Source organism: Chiroxiphia lanceolata, chromosome 1 (assembly GCF_009829145.1).
Source record: "Chiroxiphia lanceolata isolate bChiLan1 chromosome 1, bChiLan1.pri, whole genome shotgun sequence".
Lineage (NCBI taxonomy): Eukaryota > Metazoa > Chordata > Aves > Passeriformes > Pipridae > Chiroxiphia > Chiroxiphia lanceolata.
This window is the reverse complement of record NC_045637.1, coordinates 119,797,354-119,811,399: the sequence shown is the minus strand read 5'-3', so window position 1 is coordinate 119,811,399 and position 14,046 is coordinate 119,797,354. Positions and strand designations below refer to the sequence as shown.

The following is a 14,046-nucleotide window of genomic DNA, read 5'->3' as shown; positions in this document are numbered from 1 at the left end:
CACAAAACTCCTCTCAACAGAGTATCCCATGTGCTTCTCCCTCAGAGACAGGCAACTCTTGGGACAGGTGTACACACCTGAGTTGTGGTGGTCTGACAGGGATGGTTCAGGTTAGAACACACACCTGTGCTGTGGGCCTGCATCATCACCAGCTGACACCAGGAACATGTGGTAGCACAACCCATCAGCTCCTTCCCCAGGACATGCCGGCAACGCTCATCCTTCCAAGAGAGGCATGGGAAGATTTGTTTGCATCCTTACTGGGAGATTCTGCCTAATCTGGGGGAAAATTCAGGTTTGGCTTAAAATGCTGGCTCTCTGTGGGAAAAGAAAGGGCCTGGCTTCTCTCTCCATCTCCTGCCAGGGGTGACCAACCCTGCTGCAGACTTGGTGGCTCAGAATCACTGTAGCTTCTCTGTGTGAGCAGCCAGGATGGATTCCCACTGTCCCCCCTGAGCTGACAGTTGAGGCTGTACCTCTGCAGCCAAAAGCCCATTTCAGCTTCTCCCACAGACTTCTCCCACTCCACTGTTGGCGTATTTCCCCGTGTTGGTCAGGTTTTCAGAGACAGGATTTGAGCCCTGGCCTAATCCTTTCTCTTCTCCATTCAACCTTCAAATAAGGTGCTGACTGTTTCCTTTCACTTCCTTGGCCACTCCTGCTTTTTCAGGCCCAAAATAGCAAAAGCAGTTGAGATAAAATGCAGATAACAGCTGCGGAGCCTTGCTGCTCTACCCCACACGTGCATTACTACCCAGCCCTCATCACATCTGGATCATCTGACTATGAGCTGATTTAAGTTTTCTCACTTCTCTTGAGATGGGGACACAGTGAAAGCACATGCACAACTCCAGACAGCTGAACCAGCTCAGGGTAATTCAAAGTCACAAGTTGGAATTGATTATGTGACTATAAACCCAAAGCTGTTTGCACTCTTATGAAACTGAAAAAACAGGTAAGTTCTCTTTGACTCTTCCCAACCCCAAGCCACTCCAGCATTTACAGGAACAAAGTTTTAAACCAAGCTTTCACTTAAACACAACTTCCCCACAGCCCCTTCCGTGCTCTGTCAGGCTGGGAAAGGAAAACGAAGTAGCCAGTTCTGTAGCACTAGTAAATACTGCTAATTCAGTAGTAAGGAGCTTCCCCTCATCACCACTTAGAGATCCCAAGTTCTCCCTTTTGGGGACAAATTATTGGCAATTTTGCAAGCATCACAAATAAGGAATCTCTTCACGACCTTTATTTCTCCTTAAGTTTTGTAAGCAGTTGGGATCCAGTTAAACAAGGTCAAATTGCAATCCAATAAATGTTTTCTATTAAAAAGTATTTGGAGAGGTCTTTCTACTGCAACACTTTCTACTAGCAAAACGTTCATTAAATATAGTGAATTTTTAAACAAGATTAATACAAAGCTAGTCCTTGAGATAGAAACCATCAGTAGAAGGATCTTAAGCTAGTAAAATCTGCAAACAGGTACTTAAAACTGTACAGAGCAGAGAGCTTGTATTTAAGTAGAACAACTGAAACAACCTATTTTTGAGGCTTTTGGAACCCCATTCTAATATCAAGATATTGAAGGAAATAATTGAAAAATACCACCAGAAACTGCAGTTACTTACAGTCCTGTGATTAAACCACTGAATTCAAAATAAAAAACTCTTTAATCAATGACAAAAATACCACCGTGCTTTCTGTGTGTGAAATCAAATGCTTTAAACTTGAGTGCCTTCGTCCCAATTAAATGAATATTCAAAGAGATGTCGTTTTTCCTTTCTCTGCAATGTTCTGCCTACTGTGTAACTTTTAGGCACAGAAGATGCTTTTGAACCACTCTAGGTGCACATCTGATACAGAACATAGTTCTTTGTACAGCATTTTGATTTGAAGCCTAAAGAAAATTATCAGGCACAAGTCAAGGGAAAAAATGGCAAATCACTTACAGAGCTCTTTCTTTAAACAAGAAAAGCAGGGGAATTTACAATGTATTTCTCACCTCGTTACCAGATTACTACCCCACTTCTAAATAAGGATGAAGGTGGTCAAAAAGAGAGAAACCACTTCCTCCTGTGTTTTTAAAAATACTGAAGTACTTGGAGAACATTGGCACAGAAACTATATTACATGTACATTCACTTGTAAATATTTTAATGTAGCTTCAAACATAAAAATGCTGGTAATTTTACAGAATTCTGTTCGTTATCCATCCCAAAATACGGTTACTTGTATGAAAAAACGCTCTATTAAGGTATTTGCATTTTGTAAGGTCATTTAGTGACATCTGTTGTCCACTGACCCCTGTGTACAATTTCAGTGCTTTCCCATAAGGTTATTTCGTAATGGTGAGGAAGTGGTGCAAAACCACCTGGAAAAGGTCAGGAGATAACATCTAATTCTAATTTTTGTGAGGATAACCACTGACAGAAGTACTGTTTACCTGCTTTTTTGTTTCCTGTTTTCTGTCTTCTCAAGCCCCCACAACTACTGATGAACTGTGGACTGGCAAAGAGTGAACAGGAAATGGCATTTTGTATCAGAATGATCTGCCTCACACAAATTTACCATAGGGCTTGTTTACCCAGTGTGCCTAAAGTAGGTAAACGATTTGCTTATTGTTCAAAGATCTGCAAGGGTTAATAAAATTCACAAGAGAGTATCATCAGTAAGTATGCTACTGGAGATAAATAAGGATAACAGCCATCTTATCTAAGCTTTCCAGCTTCAGCCTGTTTAAGCCCAAATACCATTTTCATGACACTACAAGCCTAGTGACAAAATAACATATGGCACAACAACTTCTCCAGAAAAGCTATGTGGACAAGAAAGTACTAAAGAGTAAAATCTGACCAACTGGAATGGAACACTTGCCCTGACCTGGGCTCAAAGCTTGTTTGCTAAGGTCAGTCACAGAAAAAAGTGAGGATGTTCTCTGTCTGTCCCTACTTTTTAATTTAAAGCGTAGCTCCAGGAGAGCATTTCCCACTATGTACAGTGGAAGGAATTTTGCCTTTTCTGTGGGTTGAAAAGTCTGGGCCCTGTAGTTACTTGAAACATCAAGATATCAGTGTGCTAAGGAGCAAAGCAAGCACAGCGCCAAAGCAATGCTGAGTTGAGGAATGGAGTTATTAGCAATGGGGATTATCAAAACCTGTTCTTTTGTCTTGGCAAAGACTCAGCAACTCACAGGATTCCTGAAATGCAGGTGTTACTCACAGGAGCAGTCCGCGCCCAGCGCTGCCCCATCGCTGCCCCCGCAGTCCCCTCCCTCAGCCGCCGGAGCCGCGCAGCCCTCGGGCGCGCTCTGGCTGGGGCAGGCAGGCCCGGCAGTGTCGGCATTGCCAGCAGCATCGCAACTGGCAGGACATGTGTCTTCTGACGCCCCGTCGTGATGTGGACCTGTGTCCTTGGTCCCAGCGACCTCGTCTCCCAAGTCTATGACATCGTCCAGCTGCTGTTCTGGATCAGGCTTGGCTGCTGCTGAGATCTGTGCTTCCAAGTTCCTCGTGTTCTCTGTGACTTCAAATTCCTGCTTCTCCTCTGCCCTTTGCTTGTCCCTAGTACTTAATTTAGCCTTTGTGGAATTCTTCATTTTTCTGTTGTGCATGTCTTCCTTGGAGAACCTCCAGTGAAACTACAAAGAAGGGATCCAAATGTTAAAGACCATTAGTGACAATCTCACATGGACATTTATTTTCCTGAATAGAAATGTTTTTATTATGTACTTTTAATTCAAAGACTAGTTTGACCAAAAAGACCCAAGATTAAAAAAATTGCATGACTAAATTAGACAGCTTTAAATCATTTCTGCCTACACCTGTCAGACAGAGAAACAAGACCCTGATGAATTCTGCTCCTGCACGTACCTATTGGGTTCCTCTCCAAACACCGTGTCACTGTTAAGGCCTGTGGACCCTGGCAGCCCACCTGCACCACGTGGAAAGGAAGGATATGCAAGGCTGCACAAGTGCAGACAGAGGAAACAATCCCATGGCATTATTCCAGTGTTTTTCACCAGGTTAGCAGCAGAACTAATACCCAAGACTACAAGCAAACAGTAAAATATTCTGAACTATTTGTATGATTGGAAAGCGTGAGGCTGACTCTTGCAGAACTTGCACAACACTTGAGACAGCCACCCTTTCAGAAGTGTTTTGACTACAATTAAAACAAAATGGGAATTAGCAGTACCTTGAAATACTGACTTGACACGTGTAACATACATAAAGGCTGACAAATATGCCATTATTATATCTGCTTCACTTGTCAAAAAATAAATGAACCTTTCCAAGGAAAGCCAGACCATAGGGTCACAGAATCATAGCATGGTTTGGGTTGGAAGAGACCTTAAAGATCATCTAGTTCCAACACCACTGCCATGGGCAGGGACACCTCTCACTAGACCAGGTTGCACAAAGCCCCATCCAACTTGGCCTGGAACACTGCCAGGATTAGGGCATCCACAACTTCTCTGGGCAACATGTTCCAGTGCCTCACGACCCTCAGAGCAGAGAATTTCTTCCTAATATCTAATCTAAACCTACTCTCTTACAGCTTGAAACCATTCCCCTTGTCGTATCACTACGGTTCCTGATGAAGATTCCATGTCCGGCTTCCTTGTAGGCCTCCTTCAGATATTGGAAGGCTGCTGTGAGGTCCCCATGCAACCTTCTCCAGGCTGAACAGCCCCCATTTCCTTAGCCTGTCATTATAGGGGAGGTGCTCTAGTCCCCTTATCAACTTCATGGCCCTGCTCTGGATTTGCTCCAGGGTTCCAAGCCGCTGCTGAGCCATCCTACACTTTGCTGGGTACATGTGAATGCACATGACCATTTTGTCAGCAGTGCCCATTGCTGATGGCAACTCAGGGATGGGTTAGTAGGCAACCTTTGTATGGTGTAAATGATCTCATCAGGACATTGAGTAAATCCAGCCATGCTCCAAAAGCCATTTTCTCCAGAGAAACCAGGTCTGTGCTGAAGTTGGCCAGAAGATCTTGTGTTCATAAATTTTTGATCTAGCTCTTTATTCCTTAATCAAAAAGCCATTCAAAACCTATTAAGTTTATTAGATTACAAAGCTGGAGCTATGCTCTTTCCTTCTGTTGGCCAGAACTTAATGTAAAAAGAAAAGGTGGTGGCGGGGGGGGACAGGGGGAGGTTGAAAGGGGAAGAAGAAACTGGCTTTCACAAGATTCTTCTCAGTTTTACTTAGAGGAAGTTATCTTTCACTTTAATAGCACTGCAATTTAGAGAAAGAGGAATGATAACATCTCAGTTCTAGAGCTCAGCTGTTTAAAATTCAGACACCTGAGTTTTCTCCTCTTTGGTTTGCAGAAGTGCTGGGCACCCACTTAACTCAAAGCTCTCTTTGACAGAAGGTAAGATCAGGGCCCTCAATGGGATAAAAATCAAACTGTAGGAGACTCTGTGTGTACATGCAAATGTACGTGCACTCAGTCAGGTATTTATGTTGTATTTCATAAAAATGCATTCAGCCAGTTTCTGGTGAAATAGCATCAGTTTTGTATAAAGTGATTGAAAATGATTATCTCATCACTGACTGAATATTGCAGTAGTAAGTGTACTGAAGAGAGAATCAAGTTGTACCACTCCTTGAGTGTTTCCTTTTCTGTTTCTCTAGGTACCCTGAGCAGCAGTTGGATGGTGTGCAAAGATAGGATGGATCATCTTCCAACAGTGCAATATCCTTTTAATCTTACCAGCCTATTTCACTCCTCCAAAGGGTTACCTGTAAACATTTTAGACATGCCATATCTCAAGTTAAAAAAAAAACCCTAAGAGCCTGTGACTTTGTATGTGCAGAATATTCAGCAACTTAGTCAAATGCCAGGTTTGGTATCTTTGATGTGACTCGCAACAACCACCTACAGATGTTGAACCAGTCTTACATCTCTTTATATAACTATAATCAAGGTATGTCATTTTTCCTTGACCTTTGGTATGAAAATGTGCTGTAGTGATTCTTGCCTTCAAATATGCCTGTATATTTAATGCTGCCAACGAGTTAAGTCCTTTGTTTTGTCAACCAGACATTGTTAAATAAGTTTTTATAACCCGGAATGAAAAAAACTTAAACAAAGTTTTGAATCATCTGGATGGTATGTATGTGTTATAATACAAGGAATCAGTATCATACTAGTTTCCCTATTTGAAGAAGTACAACCACATATGGGTTCCCACCACTTCCATGAAAACCACGTACAGTGGTAGGAAAAGAATGACCAAATAGAGGCACTCTAATGCTCATCCCAAGATCCCTTTAATCATCGGAAAACAAAGAGAAAAAAACAAGAAAGATGGGTTTTGTAACATGTAAACACAATATTCTGGGCTCCAGCTTTGCTAATGAGAGAGGGTACATCTTAAATCACAGTCACAGTCCCAGTACTTCTCTCCTACTTCAGTCAGTTCAAATACTCCCCTGCTCTGCACTGTATCAAAAAGACAACTCTCACAGAACCAGGCTCCAGAACAGTGAGGGATTTATAGATGAAAACTATCCGCCTTCTATAAACTGTTGGGTAAAATGCTCCTTGTGGTCAGCTCTGCTGAGCACTTCCAATTTCCTACTCCAGCTCAGCTCTGCAGGGTCTCGAGGGCCTCACTCCTGCAGGTGACATCAGGCTGGGCAGCACCCACCTAAGCACACAGACCCAGAACACAAACGAGGCTGCATTCATCAGACACTCATCGTCGTGTGGTTTCAGGGATCTTTTCCATACTTCATCTGGCTTTCCTGATCCCTTCCATACTAAAAGGGCAAGGCAAATTTGAGTACTGTAGGAAGGTCATCACTTTCCCAGTCTCTCAGCTGTATGGCGTGACAAGTTTGGGCAGGGGTTCCCACAGCTACATATTTGAAAATGGAAGTGGGAATACATACTTGTACCCACATCCATACATCATTAGCTGTCAGCTATGTCCTCGAATAATTTAGCTGGATTCAGGAGGCTTTTTTTGGTTAAACTGTAGCAGAATTCATTAACATTCACACAATAGATGGAAACACCAGCCAAGACCAGGCCTACATTGTGCTAGGCTCTACCAAAATACACACAGAGAGAGAGAGAGAGAGAGAGAGAGAGAGAGAGAGAGAGTGCAATTTAAACAGAAAAAAAAAAGACAGGCATTGGGTGAGAGAAAACAGTATTGGTTCTACCTTGCAAGCAGTGAATATGGACAGAGAATTTTAGGTCATATATGGAGGTTTATGGCTGGTTTACATAAAGAGAAATCTACATCCCTTCTGCTGCCACAAATTCAACAGAGAATGAAATCTAAAGCTTTCACATCATTTGAGCATTTTTTGTTTCTTTCATTTGAACAGTTCCATTCCTTGTGTCTGGCTACTGCATCACAGAAACACTAAATAGGCCATTTTTCCTTCTATGGGAAATCAATTACAATATAAAAACACCACCAAAAAAACCCAAAGAAACCAGAAACTCAAGGTTATTTACCTTAGATTCTTTCTTCTTTGCTTTCTGGGGCAAAGAAGGTCTCTGAAGAAATACAATTTGCTTTGTAGATAAATTCCCCTCCCTGAAAAGAAACAAATGCACACTCCTGAGAATGAATTAAATTCACATCCAGCATCATTCAAAGCGAAAATCCATCTCAGTCATTTATTTCTGCAGGTCAAAGAAGAATAAAATGAAGAATGATCCACATGTTGCCTGTCCCCAGTGTCTTTGAGCAGCCTGGTATTTTGCAGGGGGGGTGGGGTGGGAAATGTTCAGCCTGACAGAGCCTGTCAGCCTGTGACACAGTTTTGTTGAATGTTTTAGCATTAGTGTGTAAACACAGAATAAATTGTTTGGAACAAAAAGGAAGAAACCCAAGCACCCCGGAGCCTGTGTGTCTCAGAGTGCCTCCTTCCTCCTTCCCTGCCTCCCAGGGCACTGATCCGGAATGGGGATGGGTGCTGCCTACAGGTCTGCAGCACAGCAGGAGGAACAACCAAATGCAGTTTTATTAGGAGGGTGCCCTTCTGCACTGTCAGCCTGACCTGTCTTATTGAAGGTATTAGTGGGATACACAAAGCTGGAAGAGAAAGAAAATCATATATATCTTTAAGAGATAGGGCTTACAAATCATAATTGTGATTTTCTATTCATTCCTGTATTTAAACATATATGACAAACTTAAATACCATTTTTCCCCCGCACAGATGGCCTCTACTTTTTAGGTTTTTATATGTAGGAGTTGTCTTCATCTAGACCTCGTAAAGAGCTCTGCGTATTTTTACTCTTTAAAGACAGAAAATCATGACTGATTATATGGGTATGTATATAAACATAAATATATTCTTGACCACTGAAAATTCAGAAAGCACCATCTTCATGATTAACAAGTGGGATAATTGTTTTTCACTAGTTATGAAGAGTATTTTTAAGTGACTTGTGTTTATATTTTAAAACTCAGAATATTAATAAAAGCAGAGCAGACCACAGAATTATTATATCTGCACTCAAGGCTACTAGAGCAATGATACCCGAGCCTCACACGGTTCTGCTCAGCTAGACTGTATCAGCAACATTAGATAGAAATCTATTAAGAACAAAATTTCTTTTCTTCATATAGACAACATCTCACTCCAAACATTATCACACATTTTGTCTTTGCTCTAAGAGGAGTTACTGGAAGATCCAGAGCAGGAATTTTACAGTCAAGGAGTTTACAGAGAGGCAGAAACAATACCCAGAAAATTCATGCAGAAACCACACTGCCACCTTGCAGTATTCTGCCCACCAGACACGGTGCTTCCTGCCACATGTGGCTTGTGATGCTGAGAAAACCCAGAGAACAGCTGCAGCAGGGTTTGTGAGGAAATCCACACTAACTGCACAGGGAATTGCCTGTACAGACTGTAGTGCTTGTACAGCAACTTCTCTGGCCAAAAGGCAGCACCAACCCCCTCTCTACCTGTTTGTCTTCACAATGGGAGTAGGAAGCACACACGTCAGCTGCCAGCCGTACATGGCAAGGGAATTCAGCAGTGGAACGTAATCTGTCTGCACTTCAACTCCCTGGGGAAGGAAAATCAACAGTTAGCATCACCACTTGGAGTGTGACATTCAGTTCAACACTAAAAAAAAAATACCCAAGAAAAAAATACATTTGTGGGTTTTCTTGGAGGGAGAAGGGGTTTTGTACAGAAGTGGGTCATTTTCTAAGTTCAGCTGGGCAGGAAGGAAAACGTTCAAAAACATGAGATACAAGACCGATCGCCCATACATCCCAAACTGTTAAATGAGCTTGTTTAAAATGGTAAACATCTGTGATCTTGTTTTTGCACTGCCTGAGTCATCCATCTAGCTTTAGATGATTCCAAATCTGAACAGGACAAATTCATCGTATGTTATCAATTATGTCCTCCAAAGCAAAATTACGTTCTAGTTAAAAAGGACAACACTGCTTTGCTCATATTCTGCTCTTGTCTAGGCTACAGTAAATCCTGAATATCTGCACTCTACCATGGTGGATCAAAAGCAAAATAGCCAACAACAACAAATAGCCAACAAAAAAATGTAAGTACAAGTCTATTCCTTTTATCACCCACAAATACGCATCACTGCCTTCTTATTTTGAATCAGGAAATCTGTGGGCGAGACCAAAAGCACTGCTTTCAGCACAGAAGTCTGGCTCCTGCTGCACATGTACCCAGCAGAGCCTTCCTGATTCTCTTTCAACTAAATGGCAGACCCTGTAATTCACACAGAAAGAACCACTGTGGTTTCGACAAAGATTGCTCCGGTGAGGTGTCTGATTGCCAAGACTTCCAGTAATATAGCAAATAGATGCTAGGGGTTACTTAGTAGTTTTTAGTTTTAATAAACAGAAAGCAGACAAGTGATAACTACTAGTCTCTACAAATATAAATAAATTCTATTGGAATAACAATTATATTTGCCAAGAATCTCAGGCGCTTACACAGGTTTCATGTGCACGTAAGGAGTTTTAACTGCCAATTCTCAACACCGGGGAAGGCACAACAGTTTTGCAGCTCCAAAAAATCCATTTATTCTGCAGTAATGAAATAGTCATTTGATCAGAACTAATCCAAATCCTGCTGTAGTCATTTCAAGGTATTTTAGTGAATTCCAATCTCAGCTATTCCTTTCTTCTAACAAATGTAATTTAGGTCACTTGGTATCTTTATCACTGAATGGCTGCCTGACTATACCTATTAAAAACCTGATCATGACTACAAATGCAAATAGCTGAAGAAGCTGTATTACTCCTGCTTAAAAGGAGAATGTTTAAAAGCTCTACCCCAGAAAGCGCATGTAAGAGAACACTACTAATGTTACTTCTGATTTCTGTGCAGAGGCTTTTGGGGACTTAGAGAAATACTGCTACTTTACAACATCACCATGTACAGACTGGAATTTGTAACTCCAGGAGAGGAAAGAGACACCTTGCAAGAGGGTGCAATACCACGTGGCCCTTAACTTGTCCTCTGAAGCGATCAGGACTCATCATGCAGCAGTGATAATGCTAGATTCAAAGTCGCCTTTGACTCCAATTTCCCTCTGTAAGATGAATATTTCTGCCCTCTTTCCAGTTTTTAAAAAGTGTCCAAAGGTAACGCAAAAATTACAACATATCTAGACACCTTTAAGAGATAATGTCTCAAGAAAACATATTAATAACATGCTGAGATTTATGAGATTGGTCAACAACGCCTTCAAAAAATAAACATGAAAATATGCAACATGATCATTAAGAATAAGGTCAGAGCATCCACCATTGCAAGCTTGCCATGAGGTGCCACATAAAAGGACCTGACTAAAACATTCCCCTCATCAAACAGTGTTTGCAGAGGAAAAACCAGAAGGAGCTCACTCATTCAGAGGGTGGAAGACTAGCAGGTCAGGAAAGACTGGCACAGCAGACCTTGTTTGTGCCCCGAGCAACATCTTATGTTGCAAAGAGGATTTCTATTTTGAATTCATTGCCTAAGGTGGGTGATTAGCAGGGAGAACCTTCTCCTTGCATCAGGATGTGCAACAAATGTCAGAAATCAGAGAGTGATTACAGCAACGAGGGAGAACATCAATACCACGCAGAGCTCATTTGACTGTTGTAGAAGCCAAATTATTTCAGGGACACGCCATCACTCCTGCCACAGCCCACTGTCCCTGCAGGCTCTGAGCAGCGAGACAAGGCTGGCTTTGGACCTGTCTGACTTGTCAGGATTAAGCATCATCTGCAGCAGGTGATGGTGTATTTCACAATCCAATGGTGCAGAAAGGAAACAAGCAGGTAAGCACATTCAAAAGGGTAAAGTTATCAGAAAATACATTTAAGATTAAAGTCAATTAGGCCTAAAGAAATGGGTTTTTTGAATCTGGAAATTAAAAAAAAAGCAAACGCCCATTGAAAGAGTTCTGTACAGATGTTACAAAAAGGTGAACTCTTATTTTTCCTATGTGCTGGTACCCAACACCCCAATGTACATGTTAGGCTGTTTGGAGGGAGGAAGTGTATCCATCATGCAGAGGTGTACACCTCCTCTGAGCTCCACATGCCCTTCAACAAGCCCTCTCCGACTTTGCATGACACTTCGCTGGAGTCAGTCACTGCACTTCTTCCCCAGGTCCCTGGGGAATAAACTACTCCTAATAATTGCCTGAGTTTGAAGATGACAGACAAGAGAAAGGAGTCACTCCAGAATAAACAGGTGTAATCCACATGGGCTTCAAGCTCCTTACTTGCAAGTACAGATAATTGAAGCTTTCTGTAAGACCACGAGAAATGACTTCTCCCTCCCCCTCCTGAATCATTGGTTGTAATCCTATCCCACGACTGGAATTTGTGTGCCAGCAGGAGTCACAGTTATAGAGACCTTTAATTGGTGTCATATTAAATGCTTTCTAAAGCAAAAATGCTTCTAAAGAAACAATACACGCGGGGACGGGTGCAGAGGAAAAGAGTCATCTTGTATTTGCTTTATATTTAATACAGTAATTATTTTATCTACTATTATTAGAGACAATGGAAATATAATTTCAAACATACTGTTCCATCAGATGAAAGTGTGATGCTCTTTCTAGGTAGCAAATACTGGATTTGAACACCAGCAGAAGCAGAAAAAAAATGCCAGAGCTCTCCTGAAAAAGAAGTGTTCAAATAATGCGTCTCAAACTGGGAGACATTTCATTCAGTGAAAGGGTGGAAAATTTTAATTAACTTGCTTCCCACTCTCCTGTGGATGATAAGTAATCTCTGATCACACTTTGAGTGTCAAGAAGGCAGAGCATATTGAGCTAGGATTTTCCCTTGACTTGCATCACATGAAAAGAATTCTTTTTATTTGTAGTTGTATTGTTTGTTTTCAGCATTTTTGCCTTTCACAGTTCCTTCTGCTCATTAGGAAAAAAAAAAGATTAAAAAAAAGATAAGAATAATATCTAGGGCAAGCCACACAAACAACTGCATTAACAATTTTTCTTTTCTTTCCCCCCACTACTGAAGCAATTTTAACCACAGCAAGGTAATAAACAAGACAACTACTAAGCTCTTGTGAGACAGAAGTTCTTTAGAAATCATTCTTTCCTGGGCTAAGTGATTTAGTTACAAGGCAGCTACAGATTGTCACTATTTAATATTTTTTCCAACATGGATTAAAGATTGGAAGATTGAAAATCCCATTAAATAAATCTTAATAAAACCTTTATCAGCAAATCCTAACAGACTGCAAACCAAGATCTACTGACAGATGGCAAAGAGGATGGGAAGTAAAAAACACAAGTTGCTTTGAAAGTGTAACCTACTGTTTGTTGCAGAAAATGGGCACTGCATTCAAACCCAGCTCCTTACAAAAAACAGAGGGGAGAGTCCAGGAGGGTGGCAACATGCACCCTCCACCAAGGCTGGTTACCAGTCCCCAGCACTGCCAAAGCCAAAGCTTTTCTGTCCTACGGCACTGAAGGGTGGAAGAGGAAGTGGCAAAAGTACAACTTGCACCTTAGTGGAAAAGAGAAAAAATAAAATGAGAGAAATTGAATATGCAGGCCGTGTCAGAATGACCCCGTAAGAGTGTGCTGCAAATGTTTTATGTTTGTAGTAACACGGCTGACAGGAAGACTAAATACAAGCTCTAAATTTGTGAATGATTTGCCTTTTTCCTTTTCAAGACTCCTTTCAAAATGTAATTTCTGCTAATAATGTAACACTATTGAACTGTTAAAGACATTTATCGGAAGCAAAAGAGAAGTTTCAAAAATGCTTCAGCAATAAAGTTGGACTATGTTCCTCTAGTATTGAGCTGCTCCTACATGTGTAATACTCCACAGCACCTTGTTAGCAGACACTCGCTACACAGCCACTAGCTGTAGGGCAGAGGGGTGTGGGTTGGCTGCTGCACCCTTAGAAACCACCAGTGGCTTTTGGCAGCAGATGGGTCACTGACCAACACAGAGTAGCTGCCAGATGGGGACCTTAGTGAAATGGCAACAGAGCAAAAGAGTAATAAATAAATCCACAGACAGGCTTTTTCCTCACTATTCTAGGCATATGCAATTCAGAGTTATTTATGATTACTAATATCTATGTGAATTCATGCAACGTAAAATATTTTAGAGAATATAATAAGGCTGTAACACTAAATGGGGCAGCATCCTGATAACACAGTTTTCCTGCACTTCAGATGTACCCAGTCACAAATTCAATACACACATAGACTGCTGAGTAGTGTTCACAGCTGGCTCCACATCTAGGGTAAAACAAAAAATAACCAAAAATCCTTCTTTGCCCACAAAGCCCACTTCTCTCACTGTGAATTCTGTGGATACAAATCCTACTTTCTAGCATATACATAAACTAAGAAAAACATCTGACCGCTCCTGATATTGCCTGCACCTGTAACACAGAAGTACATTTGCACAGCAACACAATTCTGCATTTATAGAAGCACAGAGTCAGTGGCCAAAGGCGAATGTGTTGACACAGAGGGTTCTCCATGCACGAGAAACATGGAAACATCCTATGTAATGTGTTAAACTCATCACTGCACAGGCAA

General features: G+C 41.4%; 1 protein-coding gene across 3 annotated transcripts in view; it reads right to left on the bottom strand.

Moving 5' to 3' along the window:
• Positions 1 to 1,221: 1,221 nt before the first annotated feature.
• Positions 1,222 to 14,046, bottom strand: part of RFTN1 (raftlin, lipid raft linker 1) — a 98,058-nt gene continuing 85,233 nt past the window's right edge. For all 3 annotated transcript variants that reach the window (XM_032675492.1, XM_032675471.1, XM_032675481.1), the window contains exons 8-10: positions 8,946 to 9,049; positions 7,481 to 7,562; positions 1,222 to 3,631 (exon numbers count right to left, since the gene is read on the bottom strand). In XM_032675492.1, coding sequence (XP_032531383.1) covers positions 3,206 to 3,631; positions 7,481 to 7,562; positions 8,946 to 9,049 — 612 coding nt within the window. In that variant the 3' untranslated portion in view covers positions 1,222 to 3,205. The remainder of the gene's footprint in view (positions 3,632 to 7,480; positions 7,563 to 8,945; positions 9,050 to 14,046) is intronic.